The sequence below is a fragment of the Pan paniscus genome, chromosome 8 (genome assembly GCF_029289425.2).
Source record: "Pan paniscus chromosome 8, NHGRI_mPanPan1-v2.0_pri, whole genome shotgun sequence".
NCBI lineage: Eukaryota > Metazoa > Chordata > Mammalia > Primates > Hominidae > Pan > Pan paniscus.
Window position 1 is genome coordinate 34,194,959 of NC_073257.2, and position 17,554 is coordinate 34,212,512.

Below are 17,554 nucleotides of genomic sequence, written 5' to 3' on the forward strand. Positions count from 1 at the left end.
CCCCGGGGGTCGACATCGTCACCCATTCAGAGGACAGCAAGATCTGGGCGGGAAAACAAAAGTCACAAAGAAATTTGTTTGCCACCATGCAAAATGGCGGCACTTAAACATCTTTCTTGTGGTGGTGGCCCTGCCCAGAGAGCCCGGAGCTGCCCTAGGTTTAGCGCAGTGCGCCCTAGAGCTCGGCGGCCTGGGGCAAGCGAGGGGGAAAGGGACCCTGAAACCCCTGCGGCCCCCAAGCCGGCCCTTAGCCCGCAGCCCATCACGCGATCAGCCGGCCCCTGCCTTCCTTCCCAGCCCGCCAAGCCCCTAGCCCGCGCCAGCAGCCCCCGGCCACTGACCGCTGTTTACAAACACAGCCTGGGGGCGGGGTGGGCCGGCCGGAGCGCGGGCTGGCGGGGTGGGGGCGGCCGCGCGCCCCGGAGGACGCCACCAGCAGAGAGGAACGAGGAGTTGGTGCGAGAGAGCGGGCTCGGCAGCTGGAAAGGACTGAACGCCTTGTTTTTGAAACTGTCAATTCCCTCAACCCCTATTGTGAGGGCTTCATGCAAAACATCTCAGGCCTTTTAAAGTAGGAGCTTGTGAGGCCGCCACAGTTTGAAAAGAAGCGAGAGAGGAGCGGGGGCCCAGGGCATGGGCGAAGAATGATAGCTGGGCCCCCCTAAGCCCTCCCCACGTACTCTGGTTTTTTTTTTTTTTTTTTTTTTTTTGCAAAGGAGGGCCTGCCAAACAGGTAAAATGCAGCCCTCCCCCACCTCCTAGATCTGCCCTATGTCCCCATCCCCCAGGCTAGTTTGCAAAATGCCCTTTGGCCTAGGGAGCAAACCAAAACCAAAGCTAGCATCAAAAATAGTTCTTCCTTACAGGGAAGGGGAGAATCCTGGAATGATTGGGGTGACCGGGTGGACTCGCTAAGGTGGATGCGCTGTTCCTCCTTGCCAATTTCCTGAGGTTAGTTGATGGGAAGCATTTTTTCCCCCTTCCCTAGTTTGGCTCTGGGAACTCCTTTTTACATCCTTCCCAGCAGGAAGTTATTTTTAAGGTGAAGCAAAACTCACCACATTTTCTTTATTTTTTAGATGCTAATGCTTTATTAAAAAAAAAAAACAACTTTACCATGAAGGATTTTTGTTTTTGTTCTTTGAAAGAAAAAAAATGCTTTTGAGGAATTAGTTTCTACATCTCTTCCTACATGCAAACAAAACTGTCATTTTCATATCAGCAGAAACTCCCAATTCTTGTTGATTAGAACTTTGAGGAATTTCTAGACCATTGAAAGTCACCCAGACACAGAAAAGATAAAAATCCAACACCAGCCCCATGTAGCTTGTGTTATTGTTGTTTAGTGGTGGCTCCTTGTTGATTTTCAAATAAACAACCATTATTGAGATTACTCCACTGTAATCAAGTAAGCCAGTAGAAAAGAACACCCACTTTAAAAAGTAAATAGTGGAAAAAGAGCAAGCTGCATTTTCTATAAAGGCGGATAACCTGACTGTGGAAGACAGAGTACACACACCTCTTAAAAAAATATTTAAATTTTCATTTCACAGTCTTATCAGGAAATTACTTTTATAGGAGACCAAAAATAAGTTTGTTAACCCAAAAAGTTAGAAAAAGAGCCTTTTCCTGCTTTTTTTCCTCATGTCTGTAAATGTTGGACTTTAGACACAGGAATCAGTCACCCTGGAGTCATATAGTGCTTGTTTTTTTGTTTGTTTTTAATTCTATGCCCTGAAAACATCTAAATGTAAAAATGTAATCTATCAATGGAGGTAACTTGTTTTTTTCTCAATAAGGCTTAACTTTCTGAACAAATGGGACATTTATAGCAGCTTAGAAAAGTCTAGATATTGTCATTAATCATAAAGCAGCCAAAATAATATAAACAGTACTGAGAATAATTCCCACATCAGAATGGGGAAACAACTAAGGGGCTAGCAGGAATTGAAAGAATACCTTGTATTTGCAAGTTACTGCATACTATTTGGTACACTTTCCTTACAGAAGCCCTAACTCAGGTTTTGCTGTGGTTGGCTGGCTTATGGTAGTACTGTGGGGTGAAATTTGTGTTGACTATTTAATTTCTTTCCTTTTGATGGTATCACTCTGGAAAGCCTCGGCCTCCATGCTGTTCATTCTCCAGCTCCTATAAACTGAAACTATTGATTCTCTGAGGGTTAGAGACTAAGTGTCAAAGCTGGAGGCCAATATTTTATGTCAGAAATTCCACAGGGTATATTTGTTTTAAATTGTGCTTATTCCATCTTACAGTCCTTCCACACCCAAGATCTGTAGACTTCAAATTTATTCTCACTTTATAATTTAGGAACAATGAGTCCTTAGCCAAGAAGAGAAGTACTAGTCTGCGTGTAGTAGTCACCGTACTTTGAACTTTCTTAACTTAGAAGTAATTAAAGAGTAGAAATTACACACTTCCAATGTGTGTGTCACACTTTTTACAGATTGATTTTTCAGGACAACTTACTGCACCTAAGTTCTGTATTGCTTTCCAAAGAGGAAAGAACTGAGATTATGAAGCCAATTGTTTAGCTTTCTGGGGCTTTAACTATAACATGGACTGGTCTTTGGAATTATATACAAACAAGAATTCAAGGATACCATCCCCAAATTTTCACTTTGACCATATCTACCATTCCAATAAAAAAGAATCCAGTGAACCTACACCTGGCATGGCAACATTCAAGAAGGAAAGGAAGGAAGGTAGTTGAAAGCATCTGTTTACTCCATCCAAATGTATTTGGATGCAGGTATTCTCAGCCTCGGTCCTTTACAATAAGAGGAAAACCACAGAGCATATTCAGCAATTAGGGGCTGAGGCCATCCAGATCTAACTGAAACATTTATAGACAAAAGGAAAATTTCAAAGGGAATAGGAACTAAAAGGTTAAGGAAAAACAAAAACAATAGACTGAATTTCCATGAGAAATAGTGACTTAAATTCACACAGTAAACATTTCATTGGTGTTTTGTTTTGTTTTGTGATTTATGATCTATAGATGCAACTTCTTAGATTCAAGATAGCAAGGATCTGAGATACATAATTTGTCAGACTAAAGGAGGTGGGCCAGAAATTATTAGATTCAACTTTCATTAAAAAAATCACTGATCTCTGCTTCACTTTCTTAAGCCTGAAACTTTTCCTACTTGATGTGTAACAAGTTTGTAAAGTTTTGTTCTTACTTGGAAAGAAATCCACCAGTGTTCTGCACAGAACCTGACTGGCCTCGTCACATAGTATTACAACAAAACACTACACCCAATAAACGCATTTCTTTCAGGCAAAAACATTACAAGTGAAAATGTCAACAAAACCATTCAATCCTGTTAACCGTTCTTCAATCTGGAATAAGTAGAAATGTATGGAACCAGGAATTTTAAACAGTGTTTTTAATTGAAAATAAAGCTAAAGCATGCTTTTCAACAGTGCAAATTTCCATAATTTTGATTTACTGCTTCCATCATCACAACACAGTACACCAGCATGGCCCTTACCCAGGGCTAGACCCTAGCATTTGCATGTTGAACTACTTTGATTTTAAGTGCAAATATAGATAGTCACCTCTGATTGTCACTTGCAGTAGAAACTCTCCTGCTCTATACACAGGATGGTCTGAAAACAGAAGTTTTAGAGAGATGCAGAAAAAGTATAAGGTCATAAAATCCAAGTGCCTGAGTTCTGGTACCAAAAAGCCCTGAAAAAACTGTTATTTTTCATTTGGGGTATTGCAACTCTGACCCCTCATTTTCTTTTTCTTGGTTGTATTTACTGATTTGTCACTATCAAGAGTTCGGCCAGGAAATATTCTGCTATTACGAGAAATATTTCAGCCCGGGCATGGTGGATCACACCTTTAATCCCAGCACTTTGGGAGGCCGAGACAGGCGGATCACCTGAGGTCAGGAGTTCGGGACCAGCCTGGTCAACATGGTGAAACTCCGTCTCTACTAAAAATACAAAAATTAGCCGGACATGGTGGCACGCGCCCGTAATCCCAGCTACTCAGGAGGCTGAGGCAGCAGAATCGTTTGAACCCAGGAGGTGGAGGTTGCAGTGAGCCAAGATTGTGCCACTGCACTCCAGCCTGGGCGACACAGCGAGACTCTCTCCAAAAAAAAAAAAAGAAATATTTCAATTGTTTTGGGAGTTTGAAGAGTCATGTTCAGACCACAAGATAAGCAGGACAATAGTAAGAGTCACCTTATTTAAAACCTTTGGGTGAGAACACAAAACAGACTTTTCCTGTTGCAAAGGAGTGGCTTTAAAAGTAAAATCACACCCTTTACAAAAAAAATACAATTCCGTATTTATTTTACTCAGTATGTATGAGGCAGCTTTTACTAACATTTAATCAGGACTCACACCCCAATCTTTCCACTAAAAAAAAAAAAAAGTTAAGTGCAACTACTCTTGGAGAGGGAATAAGGGGAGTCAAAAGAAAAAGATACCCCACAAACAAGAGCTCCAGAAAATAACATTTTGGGCTCACAGAAACTTCTTGCTACCTCACCTCACCTCACTGTGTAACCATGTAACCTAACAAACTTTCACTGAATTAACAGTTACACTTTCAGCTCTGAAATCTAGTGCATAAACTTAATGGCTCATTGTAATATTTATTATTCAACCTTTTGACATTTATTTGTAGCAGTTGAATTGAGGTACCGGGTGCATTATTAGCATCGAAACAGTAAAGTGTTCCAGCTCTACCGTAATAACTGAGTTTTACTTGAGTCTTTAGCCTGAAGTAGTCTGTGGAATGTAAACCAACCCTTCTCCCACCCCGCCCCCACCCTACTCCAAAAAAAAAAAAACCCGCAACGGAAAAAAAGTAATCCGATTTCTGTCTTCAAAATGCGATAAACCAGGACTCCAAAGGGGGTGTAACACATTAATGGACTTGTACAAACCATCCTGTGCAGTTTACAACAAAAGGAAGGTAATATGGTTCAAGAAAATATCTTCCAAAACATTTTTATGAATTAAATTTCCTGAATTTGTGACTAGGTGGAAGAGGTATTGCAGAACCGCCCAGCTGCCATTTCCATATAGGATGGGCCTTGTGAGGAGTTTGAGAATCCTTAGTGGTGTTTAAGGAATACGCCGGCCACAAATCCCCATCTCTCCCAATAATGAGTGATGGTGGACAAGGAAAATTTGCCATGAAATGAAATGGCCTTTTCACTGCTGATGCTACATTGCTGGCTACCTTTTTGCGTCTGTTTATAACTGTAAAATCATCCAGTGTTCCTTCATGTGTCTCAGTTTTACCTGTAGGACGAGGGCTTCTAGCTGATTTCAAATTTGGTTTGACTGGAGGTGTCTGAAGGACAGGTCGCTTTCCCAGTACTAGTGTCCGGTAATTTTTTCTCACCCTGGCACCAAATTTATATTCCCCATCCTCAGGTTTTGGAGAACCTAAAGTGCATGAAAGGCCCTGACTTTGAGCCAGTGGATTTAAGGAAGGAGTTTCTTTTTCAGGGCATGCAAAACCTTCCTTAGCTGTGGTTAACAAGGCGTCCTCCTCTTTACTCTCAGTCACACTGTAAAACTCACCCTTTGTATCATTGCACTCGCACTTTAGCTTATTTGTAAAAAGGTGAGGTTCATATTCTTCATTAGCACTACTGTCTTCTACTTTGATTTTAATATTGTGCAGAAATGGCAATGTCTTGTCGCCTGTGTCAGTGCAGGGATTCTCGGCTTTAGTTGCTGCTGCTCCTGCAGCGTTCACTTCAGGATCAGTCTGCGAAGAGGGCAAATCCGTAGCAAATTCAGGACAATGAAGGATTTTGGAATATTTTTCTGAATTTGCTTCTGCTCCCGAAGAATCATTATTTAAGAACCTAGCAGCTATTGTGTTGTTATCTGCACAGTGTGTAGTAGGAGTTGTTTGTAGGCATTTCCTAGCCTCTCGGAGTATTCTTTGTTGTGGAAATGCATTGTTTGTCTTTGGGCTAGGTGAAGAGGCCCCCTCTGCCAGGCAGTTAATTGTCAGGTCAGTTCTCTTTACAGCATTGGAAATTTCAGAGTGTGGGAATGTAATCTCAGATACCCTATCGTTCCTTATCTCAGCGAAACAACTCCCCAGGCTGGCCGGGCAGTACACCGGAGATGCTTTGGGGGCCCAGCTCCGCAGATTCCACTCCTCCGGCGACTCCGCTTTGACACTACTCTTGAGGTCGGGAAGTCTGCCGGCATCCTCGAAAGCAGCGGGTTTGGTTGCAGCGGCGGCGGAGGCCAGATGGTACAAGAAGTTGGCCTGCGCCTGCACGCTGGGAGGCTTGCAGAAGCTGGTGCGCCTGAATCGGATGCTCTGCACTGACACTTGGCTGGAGCCGGAGCTGGAGTCCGACTCGGTGGACGAGTCCTCCTCCTCCGAGCTGACTTCACTGGAATCCGAGGCCCCGCTGCCCCCCTCCTCCTCCTCCTCCTCTTCCTCCTCCTCCTCCTCTCCCTCCTCCTCCTCTTCCTCTGAGGACACAGAATTGCTGGAGCTGGACAAACTGGAGCCAAAATCCGAGTCGTTGGCCGCGTGGTCCGAGTAGGAGCTGGACTCGGAGTCGCTGCTGCAGCTCTCGGGAAAGCTGCCCAGATGGGGCTGCGGCCGGTGGTGGTGAGGGGGGTGGTGACTCTGCTGCGGCGGCTGGGCCCGGTGGTGGTGGTGGTGGTGGTGATGGTGGTGGTGGTGGTGGTGGTGCGGAGGCGGGCAGAAGCCGTTGACCAGATGAAACCTCTCCAGGCAAGTGGCCCCGGCGGCGGCCGCCGCCGCCGCTGCCGCCGCCGCCGCCGCCGCCGCCGCCTTGGCTTTGTAGGACCTGGGCAACAGCAGCAGGCGCCGCGCGCCGGCGTGAGGCGCGAGCAGGCAGTCCTTGGCGCCGCCGCGCTTGCGCTTGCAGCGGTAGCTCAGGCTCCCCGGGCCTCCGGCGCCCGCCGCTGCCTTGGGCTGGGGCCCGGCCGCCGATGCCTGGTAATAGGCAGCGGCGGCGGCGGCGGCGGCGGCGGCGGCAGCGGCGGCGGCGGCGGCGGCGGCTGCCGGGTGTTTGCTGCACAGCAGGCTCCGAAAATAAGCAGGGTCCGAGGGGAAGGCGACGTAGTTTCCCTGGAGCGGGGCAGTTTCATAGTTTAGAGGGGGTTTGCACGGCGAGCGCACGATCTCCGGGTAGTGCGAGCCGGGGTATTTGCTAAAAATCTGAGGTAGATGGGCGGCGGGGCGCGCGGCGGCGGCGGCGCCCGGGCGCTGGGACTGCGCGCTGATTGGCAGGGGCCGCGCGGCTCCGCTCAGGCCCCGCCAAAGTTGGTGCTTGTCCTTCCAAAATCCCGGGCGGGGGCTGGCGGCAGCGGCGCGCTCTGGCGGCGGCGCCTTTGTGGCCAGGGCCCGGCCGACCCGCCTGCGCTTGGTCTTGAGGACGCGCTCGGTTTTGCAGGAGGTGTAGAGCGCTTCCACGTCTTCCCGGGAGATGAGCGTGCATTTGGCGGCGTGGAAGGCGATGCTGTTGATTGCCTTGAGTTTCCGCAACTCCTCCAGATCGCAGTGGTGCTTCTTCACTTTCAGATGATCCATGCGCTTGTGCACGGTCGTCCTCGGGATGTTTTTCAGCAGATCTGTGAAGACTTGGGAGAGGGCAAACATTTGCTTCCCTTTAATGATGAGGTAGCCGAGCCTCACGCCATCCACCTCTTCAAAACCTGACTTCAGGTCTCCCATCTCGGGCACTAAATGATCCCCACCATTTGCAGTAAATATATACGTGACGCATACATACACATGTATGTATGTTAATCCTCCGCCAGATGCTGCGTGTGTCTCAAGGCATCCTGCTAATAAAATAACAAAGACTGTTATTCCCGTCGAAGGAAGTGCCAAACTCTAGGCGAAATTATTGGGGGGGGGAACCCCATGAAATTACACTGACTTGATTCTTGCTTTTTTGTTGTTGTTGTTTTCGTTTTTTTTAAAAAGAGGGAAAAAACCATCCGGTTTCTGATCTGCCAGTGTGTTGGTCTGAGTCCCCGATGCAGATCAGTACCTGGGCCCCTCTATTCCTTCCTTCTCCATTGGAGCACTATGATAATGGAATGTGAAGGGAGAAAGAGAAAAGAAATGCAGCTGCTATTCCCGCCGCTGCTTTAGCTACAAATAAAATGACAGAGTGAAGTGAGCTCGTCCGGAGACACCTTCATCAATTAATTCCCCTAAAGCCAGCGCTGATTGGACACTCCTGACAGGTGATGCAATAAAAATTGATATTCCACCCCTTCCCCCCAAAATCTCCCACTAATTAGCATACCCTTATACTGCCACCTCCCCTCCCAAAGTAAATAATACAGTCGGTATATAAATCTTTCCATTAAACTATCGGAGCTCAGAAACAGCCTGACTCACAGACTTCATCAGAAGCAGTGTGTGTACGCTTAAGGAAGAAAAAAAAAAAACCGCACCGTATATTCGCCTTTAAAGAAATACGGCCTATTTTTTTCGTTTATTTGCATTTTACCGATACAGCTATTATCATTTCAAAGAAAAGCATTTAAAAAACATTATCAAGCCGAAAGAGAGATACCCCACCCCCTTTTCCTTTTGGAAAATGGAGCTTAAGGGAAAATGTGCAGAATAGCCTGGTATTTCCCTTACAGGAGTGGGGAAGGAGACCGGCTGGGAGCTCCAAAGTTAAACCCGCCCCGTGAACCACCCCAGTGCGGACTTACGTTTGGAATTTCTCTCGATTTTCCTTTTTTTTTTTTTTTTTTTTTTCCTTAAATGCCTTTTTACAACCAGAAACAAAGTTATTTGACCAAGGAAGCAGTTCAAGGCTCCAGCTCCGAAACACTGTAACAATTCAACTGGATTTCGGTTCTCTGCTGGGGGGTGGGGTGGGGAGGAGGTAGTTTCACGTCAGACCCATAACAAAGCATAGATAAGCCAGAAATGTGTACACTTTTCCACAATTAACCGTACTAGATTGGAGGCGGGATCCTCCAAGAGTCCCCAGCAAAGCCTTTGCCAGGGTCCTGTTCACCACAGGTCAGAATTCCAGGGAGCAGATTGCTTCCTTCTGCAGCAAAGAAAAGAAACTGTCAAACGCCCAAGGTGCTTCCAGAGGTTTTACGTAATAACAATGAAAAGAAAGTGCTGATGTACGATGCAGACTGTTTCAGTGGTTTGTGATGCTTTTGGTTGGTAGTTTAGGTAGATCTTCCACAACTCCCAGTTTTTCCATCAAAGTCAAGCATCTGCTTTAACAAAATCACTTTGGATGAAAATCAATGTGGTTTAACCTCTTCTTAGTCAAATTAAGGCAAATTTTGGTGTCGTTTTCAAGGATATCCAAAATATTGCCAAATGAGAGCAAGGGTCCTCCCAGTCGCATTACCACGATCCCAAGGCGGCTCCTTGGCTGCTTTGCAAAATTCGGCAAAATCTTCTTAACTGTTCGGTGTTTGCAACTACAACATAAATGCAACCCAGGCATTTATGTGTTTCCTTGTTCCTCCAAAAATAGACACACCCGCGTGATTAAAAGAATAAACGGATATTTCTGAGCCTGCAAGAAAAAAATTATACAATAATTTCTTTTTTCACATTCAAAAGTTCCAGCTTCCCCTGCTCTGGTCTGGATGGCACGAGCAGGTATGGCTCAAAAAAGAAAACAGAAAGATAAAAACTGAGGAATCAGACATACAAAAAGGTAGTTTGCCTGACAAGATGAAATCTCGGCCATAATTCCCCACCCCCACCCTCATCTCCTTTGTAATTTCCCAGGAATTTTGAAAAGAATTGGGAATTTCAAGAAGTGCATCCGGAAATTAAGGAAGTCTATTTAAGAGAGTCTGTAACTCAGGAGGTTGGGATTTGAAAAGTCAGCCCCTGAACTACTGTTGCACTCAGCACAGATGTAATCGCCGCTCTTCAACTTAATCAATGTGTGTACAAACCGCGATGTCTAGTTCTTGCCTTTGAAATCTAAGGCTAGCATTTCCATCCAAGAAATCAGAGCTACAGCAAATTACATTTTTGTCCCTTGAATGAAAGAAGGATCACTGAATGGATCTCGTGATATTTCAGGCTTTAAACGTAACCGAGAGGCAGCAATGAACAATGCCTCGTCACAGCTAATACCATCCACCGAGTTGGCTTTCTTTTGCATCTGGATCTATTACACCGCGTTTTTCTCTTTCACTTTCACAGGAGACAAAATGCACAAGGTTTAGGCAGAAAGCGAAGTTTCCAGGAAAAGCAGATGCTGGTGTTTGTTTTTAAAAGTAGAATGACCAGAGTCTTTCTATTGCCAGCAACAATAATGTCGTTTTAAAATTCCTTCTGATGCACTTATATAGTACTGCCAGCCCTCGCCCTCCCACCCCCACCCCCGCCCATTCCCCTCCCCCAGCTTTAAGATTTAGACCAAAGAGTCAGCCAAGAAATAGTAAACTCAGAAAAAGCTTTTGAGAAGACAGTACAAAAGGTTGGCTAGAGCATCCTTTTTTTTTTTCCAGGTAGTTTTAGTTGTTCTCCATTCCTGTTTATATTTCCTCTCTCTCTCTCTCCTAGTCCTCCTACACATAGCAACATGATTTAGTAGCCATTTCAAAACTACCTTCTTTTCCTCTCTCTTCCTCTCTTTCCACCTTTAAAATATTGGCAATATAGGTGGTTTTGAAAACTAGTACCATATTAAGTTATTTTTTTTTAACTAAGGGCATAATCTGTTGGGTGAAATAGAGAAAAATAAAGGCTAGGGAATTTGAGAAATGTGTCTATATAGACTTTGTGCAAGTATCTCTATATGTACACTCAGACACCTTTACACTTATACATTTTTAATACTACTATTACACATCTTTCTTCGTGTCTAATACATTCTTTTGTTCCTTTAACTTCCCCATCCTTGTGTGTATGTGTGTGTTAGGCTCCAGCACTCTTGCTTGAATGAGTGCATGCACACACACACACACACACACACAAACACAGAATGTGACAGACAGCTTTCTTGGGCCATCAGCACACGTTGCATATCCGGGGTCTTCTCCAGGCACATTGGGGGTCGATCCCGATAAAAAGATCTAGCAGAGGCCCCTGAGCGCTCACACATGAAAGGCAGGGGACTTTAAGATGGATTTGCATGCACACCGGGGATTTCGATCAATAGCTACCAACATTTATGGCTTAGATTATTAATGTGAAAGCTGGCCAAAAGAATGGGGATGAAAAATTAAAGGTGTCTGTTATCAATTATGCTTAAAGTTATGCAATAATTTACTTACTTTGCCTGATGTGCAGATCCAGATGTATAAAGTACTATTCTTCAAAAGCCAGGGGGTTTCTTTGATAAATTTGTTGACCATGTCAGCTGACTCTACAATCAAAGATGAACCCAATTCAGATAATGGACTGTATTCAAATTCTTTTTTAAGAAAAGATATATCAACTTCTATGTTTCTCAAATGCAAGTACATATGTAGATAGATATGTACAAATTAACATTTATATATATATCCTTCTCTGTGGGTCCAGGAAATTATTGTGAATTTAGGCACATGTATGATATGCATTGAGTTTAATTAAATGTGATTATTTACTCAGTGAGGAATGCCTAATCTACACACTATTGTAAAAAGTGCTTTAGCTTTGAAAACAAAGCTGCTTGCAAAAGGAAAATCCTCTTTAGCAAATAGAGATTGAAATATATTCCTAATGTCCACTTACTTCTGCATTTATTGTAAAAAATCAGCACTTTCAGTTTTTAAAGTGAAGGGCCATGAAAATATGAACATATTTGTCTTTACTTATCCCATATGAATGTGCTAGATTTACCTTTAGATGCTCTATTTTGATTTATTTTCACTGTATTTTATGTTTAAATATCATTGCAATTCAGTCTGACCTCTTTCCTCTGGAGCGAAGTAATGCACACGGCATTTACAGTCTTTTAAATGGTTAGCTGGGAAATGCAATAGCAATTTGCAGGAGTAGTTTACTAATGGGGAAAGTTCTTTGAAAACCTGAAGGAAAACCTAAGAGTACTTTTGCATTTCTACACTACAACTGTCATATAATTAAAGTATTGAAGAGCATTAAAATAATCCTTTTCCTTCCAAGCTTTCACCCATACATACATAATTTAAATGAGGATCACAGCCACCCCCCCCCCCCCCCCGCCACCAACTCTTCACCATATACGTTTGTTTTAGTGATTGCTGGGCACATTTTGTTCAAAGTGAATTCAGACAGAAAAGAGTAAGGAACATCACAAAGGCCTCAACAATGTAAGTATGCTGGTTAAAAGAATAAAAGCCCCTTGTGCTATTAACTAAAAGTAACTATAATATTCACAAGATAAAAGTTTAAAATAATAATAAAGTCTCATATGGCTGAATTAGTTGAGGATATAAGACAATAAAATCTCAACAGTTCTTTAGCTAAATTTATCTAATATCACATCTTCTCTGCTTTTTGGGATGGGAAAATGGGAATGAAGGAGTAGAAAATGGCTAAATTGAGAAACAAATGATAACTTAGTATATTTCCTTTAATTTTTTTTCTTTCTGGTTCATTTAAACAAATCAGGGTAAGTCTCCAAAAGGGCCCATCCCTCTGTTCTTAGGCATTTAAAAACCCTGTCTTTAACAGAAGTTTGGGACACAGGGTATATGCCATGTTGTCTACTGACCCATAATCAAAATGCAGTGACCTTCTACCCTTTTTTTGCCCCCTGACCCATCTTGAATTCAATGCAGCCTTTATAAATTTGCAAATCCTTGGAGGTAAAGGGGTTTTTGTGAGGCTTTGTTCTGAAAAAGCCCTAAGAGTGTGCTTTCTAAATTAGACAAAGGTAAAGCAACAAATCCTAGTGGATGAGATTTTACACAGGTGAGCAATAGGCACCTCCAGATAACATATATTGCAAGCTAAAAACCAGTTATAAACATAGGAGACAAGGAGGTTATGGATTGCATCAAATTAGAGTGAGGTACAAATCACTTTCATGATGTAAGAAACGGCTAGGCCACAATCTTCCTGCTCTTCTCATCTCAAGGGCTGTGGGGGACCCTAGTGACCAAGGAAGGAATGGGGTGGGGGGAAGGGGGCAGGGAGGAAAAGAAAGGAGTGAGACTTGATCTGAATCTGCGGGCACATTCCCTTATCTTTCCTGCTATCAGCCAGTTTAAAGGACACCATAATTATGATGGTGATAAAACAATGCCTGCTTATGTGTGCTGAATAAATAAAGAATGTTTACAGCTCAAGAATCTTTTAATTCCAATTAAATGCTATCAAAGAAAAGCCACTTTTCCTACTGCAACTGCCTTTCCCCCCAATTATCTTGTTTTGTTGTAATATTTTCCTATGAGACACATGGGCCTTTCACAATTGATCCTGAATGCAAAAGAAAAAAAATCAGAGAAAGTAGAGTTTGACCTTCAGATATTAAATAATACACAAATATCCAGAACCACAATTTGTTAGGGTTGCCCAAGTTTTTGTTTATTTTATACAAGGGTCAAACATATAGAGACTGAAGTGGTGACACCAAGTGTTGAGGCCTACCTATGGGCTGCTCAGCCATACTGAAATCCTGAGCCACCACGAGGGGAGAGAGGAGAGACAAGACATGAGGAGCCTGATGGTCTCTGGAAAGGGAATCCTCTTCTGGTTCTGTTCCCCTGGCTTCAGCCCAAATCCTTCTAGGAGCACTGGAGCCAATCACTGTCTTTCACTGCTGCAGCTACTGGGAACCTACAAAAAAGCGGGAGATAAAAAAAAAAAAAGAAAAAAAATCACAAGTTCGAATTTATGGATACACAAGTATCATTTCATATTCATGACATCAGCAAATCACATCATAATCAGATTTGAGCAAGGTTTGGACACTAAGACCCAAAAGACTGGACACTCAACACTGACAGTATCACATATTAACCAGAAAATTCGCTTTTTTATTATGGAATCACAGGGTGAAAATTAAGTCTTTTAACTTTGAAAAGCTTACTTTTCACTTCTGAGGCCAATTTTTACACTAATAAATTTCAAGTAAACGTCTCTTTTAAAGTTGTTCCACAACATTTTAATTCAAACTTCTATTTCCTTTCTCAGTTGGGGTAGTGTTTTGTTTGTGTTTTTAAAAAAACACATGGCACAACAAACGTTATGGAAAACGCACTCATTCCGTTAAATGCCGACACAAACCTGCCTTTTACTACATCTAAGCAGCGCATTGCTAAGTATAAACTTAAAAAAATTTTTTTTCTCAAAGACATGTCTATTATTTCTTGGCAAATACTATTTGGTGATGTGGTGCAAAAACACAATGGTAAAAAATTTCGGGGTATTTGTAAGTTTTCTGGAGAGTTGCAGGCCCCTTTCCTTTTGAAAGTTTAGAGCTCCAATACCCTCAATTCTACTGGCAGAATTAGGATGGACTTAGAGGGTCCTAAACGTGACCGATTCACTAAGGCGGGGGGGGGGGGGCTACAGCTTGCAGCAACGTGCTCTGCAACTTAATCCTACGCTAAAAGAGGGCAGAGAGCGAAAAAGAATGGAATACAAACTCTCCCGACATCCGTAGTTACTTTCAAGGTGGATTGTGTATTTTAAGGCTGATGGGAACGTCTGGTTTGTGGAGCAAAAAGAAGAGAAGGTAAGTGTTTGTCCTTGTATCCACCAGTTCGTAGAGAAACAATGAAAGAACAAAGGGAACCAGTTCCCCATCTGAACATTTTCTGTATCTCCCTCCGTTTCAAGCCAAAAAGCTTGGGAAGGGATTCGCTTTACTCTACCTTAAGTAGTGGTTGCTGGCTTGTTGAACTAAGAATGAGAAAAAAGTTGAGAGGCAGATATAGACTAAATAATAATAAAAAAGGCTTGCTGTGGCGGATCTCCACCGCGCCAGTCTCAGCAACTTGCAGCAGAAGTTGCTCAATGCACGGAGGCAAAGCCCAAGAAATACCCTTTGCACACCAGATTTCGAACTCAGTCATTTAAATAGACTTTCTTGCTGTTTGAAGGGGTTTCTGCGCACAAAATGTGTAGGTAGTGGCTATGGGAGAGATGTACTATTTAGGTCGAAAAATGATCTCATGACTATCTGGAAAAGAATTTTTAAAAAGGAAAGGGGATTCAAGTATCACGTTACTGTTTGCTAATAGAAGAAATGGCAGCACTGGCTGGGAAAGGAGAGGGATTCGTATTGAAATGCATTTGCTTTGGGGTACGCTGGTTATCCGCAAGTCTGGCTTTGTGGGTCTGCGTGGCTGAATAAGTGACCAAGTGCCTTCGGCATTATATAAACGGATCGATGTGTGCGGGAGTCCCCAAAGCCGTCGAGCACGTGAAACGCGATTTTTTACTGCCCTCCAAGCGGCGACCAAGCCCCGCTCCACCCCACCCCGCCTCAAAATCCGTATATTACCTGCCCCGTTACAGTGACACATGTTTATGTTTATAGTCCTGGTTTGTAGTAGTGTCAAGAACCGCAGCAAGAGGAGGGGGAGGAGAGAGGAGAGGGAGGAGTAAATTCAACCACCCCCACTTGTTGTTAAAGCAAATTTATTGCGTTATTGCAAGCTCAGGACGGGGGGCTGGGATGAGAGTTGAGAGGAAGGGTTGAGTTGGGAAGTGTGTTGGCGGTGGAAGGTGGGGGTGGGGTTAAGAGCTCCGCAATGGAGCTCCTCTCCCCAGCAGCCCAGGAAAAGCAGCTCGGTCAATAGAGGAGCATGCTGGCGCGGTCGAAAACAAAAAGGTTCCTTCTGCTCGCTGCGTTCACGTGGGGGGCTCTGCACGCGGGGCTCCAGGGCCGTGACCCCTGACCCCGGCTCCTCTCCGCGCTCTCCCGGTGCCGCGCGGCCACTTTTTACCCAGGATCCCTCGCGCGGGCCGCGCTCGTGCCGAGCTGGAGTCCTTCCTAATCCTCCATTCCCGGCTCTCGCTCCCCGCCCCCGCCGCCAGCCCCGGGGGAGGATTCTCCGGCGGGGAACCCCCGCCCCACCCCCACCCCGACTGCCCCGGCGGAGTCGGCCGCAGCGAGTCCGCGCGGGGCGGGGCGGGGAGGGCCGGGCCGGGCCTCCCCTACCGCGCCGGGCCTGCGAGGGAGGGGAGGGACGGGGAGCCGAGGGGAGGGGGCGCCGGCCTCCCGGCTCAGCTGCCCCACCGAGGCCTGGACCTGTTGACTGCGATTGGCCCGCCTCATCCCGCGCCCTCTCTCTGCTCGCAGCGGCCCCAGCCCTTCCGCGGCCTCGCGGGGAGGAAATGGGGATGGCTGTCCTCCTCTCCGCCTCCTTCTAACTTTCCTTTTTTTATTTGGGTGTGTTGGGGGGGGGTGCTGAGAAAGCCCAGGCAACTCCACCGCCGCCCCATCCTGCCTCCGAAAGTCTCGTCACGCCCGACCCGCCGCCGCCGCCCTCCCAGCCCCCATGACTTAAAACCGCCTCCCCTCCTCGCAGCGGCGCCCCGGCCCGGAGCCCGAGAGCCCTCGACGCCCCCGCCGCGCCTCCCCCGCCTGGCCTGGCCCAGCGGCGTCCCCAGCGAATTGTGTCGCTTTTCTGCCCTGGAAGCTCCCTCGGCCACGTTCCACTTTTTTTCCCAGTCCCAGGAGGCGTAAGATAAAACCTCTGATTTGCTGCGTGCTGCCGGGCACATTCTCTGCCCTCTCGTCCGAAGGACGAGTTTAAAATGGAGAGTTTAAAATAATAGCATTTACAGGAGGAAATAAAGAGCGAGGGGATGGTTCTTTGGCCGGTTTTAAGACATACATGCTTTTTTTTCCTTTTAATACAAGATGTCTTAAGGGTTAAAAGCGTTCTAGGGTTTGCTGTATTTCCTTCTAGATTTGGGGTTTCCTGAGGAAATCTTTTCCGGAGGGAAATAGCAAATCAACATTAAGATGGAAGCGAGACTTCTCAGCCACTTTTGGAAATGAAGGGGGAAATTGTAAAAATACATTCAGAAAAGGGCGCGAAGGCGGCGGCTGAGGGGAAGAAGCTGGAGTCTTGGGAGGAAGCGCAGTGGGTTGGAATCGGGGGAAGGAGGGCCCGCTAGGTCCGGGCGGGGAAGAAGGCGTGCGGGCGGCGGGGCGTGCGCCGGGCCGGGCAGCTGGAGGAAGGCGCGGCCGGACTGGCGACCGCGAAGAGGCAGGCGGGGAGGGCCTCGGGGGGCGGGGGCCGGGCGCGGGGCCGGCGCGCCGGAGGAAGCGGGACCTGGCTCCTCGCGCCCGCCGGGCCGCCCCCATTGTTCTGCCCTAGCGCCGCTGTTAGCCGAGCACGTCCTGACCGAGGGAGGGGTCCCGCGGGCCAACCCGACCCCCGTCGGCGCCTCCCCGGGCTCCTGAGCTCCGGCCGGGTCGGGTCGGGCCGGCGCGGCAAGTTTTGATGGTCAGACTCAGCCAGCGAGGGGTTCCCAGCTGAAGACCTCGGAGGAAGGAGCCTTTACAGCGTGCTGCGAAATTGAAGGAAGCTGGGCGAGCCTGCAACGCACACGTTATGAGAAAAAGGGAAAGCAACATAGATATGTTTATAAAGTGATAAATAGATAAGAGA

The 17,554-nt window shown here is 45.9% G+C and overlaps 2 protein-coding genes across 3 annotated transcripts in view; one reads left to right on the forward strand and one right to left on the reverse strand.

The window, feature by feature from the left end:
* Positions 1 to 3,393: 3,393 nt before the first annotated feature.
* On the reverse strand, positions 3,394 to 14,314 carry SKIDA1 (SKI/DACH domain containing 1). 2 transcript variants are annotated; one of them, XM_055092467.3, is made up of 2 exons: positions 8,732 to 14,314; positions 3,394 to 7,843 (listed from the first exon to the last, which is right to left on the reverse strand). In XM_055092467.3, exon 2 carries the CDS (start codon positions 7,728 to 7,730, stop codon positions 4,998 to 5,000), a length of 2,733 nt encoding a protein of 910 aa, XP_054948442.1. In that variant the 5' UTR covers positions 7,731 to 7,843; positions 8,732 to 14,314; the 3' UTR covers positions 3,394 to 4,997. The 2 variants fall into 2 exon arrangements, with proteins under 2 accessions (XP_054948442.1, XP_063463358.1); XM_063607288.1 differs by having other exon boundaries at positions 3,394 to 7,840; positions 7,939 to 14,314.
* A 211-nt stretch (positions 14,315 to 14,525) lies between these two features.
* The window catches only part of MLLT10 (MLLT10 histone lysine methyltransferase DOT1L cofactor), a 221,021-nt gene continuing 217,992 nt past the window's right edge, over positions 14,526 to 17,554 (forward strand). Inside the window, exon 1 of the mRNA XM_034930078.3 lies at positions 14,526 to 14,661. The gene's annotated coding sequence lies outside the window, so the exon portion shown is untranslated. The remainder of the gene's footprint in view (positions 14,662 to 17,554) is intronic.

Bases quoted from the DNA above. Each gene is read 5' to 3' on its own strand.
- SKIDA1 (XM_063607288.1), bottom strand. From the start codon at position 7,999: ATGGTTTTTTCCCTCTTTTTAAAAAAAACGAAAACAACAACAACAAAA. The intron at 7,841-7,938 runs GTCAGTGTAATT...TTTTATTAGCAG, and splicing joins AACAAAAAAGCAAGAATCAA to GATGCCTTGAGACACACGCA.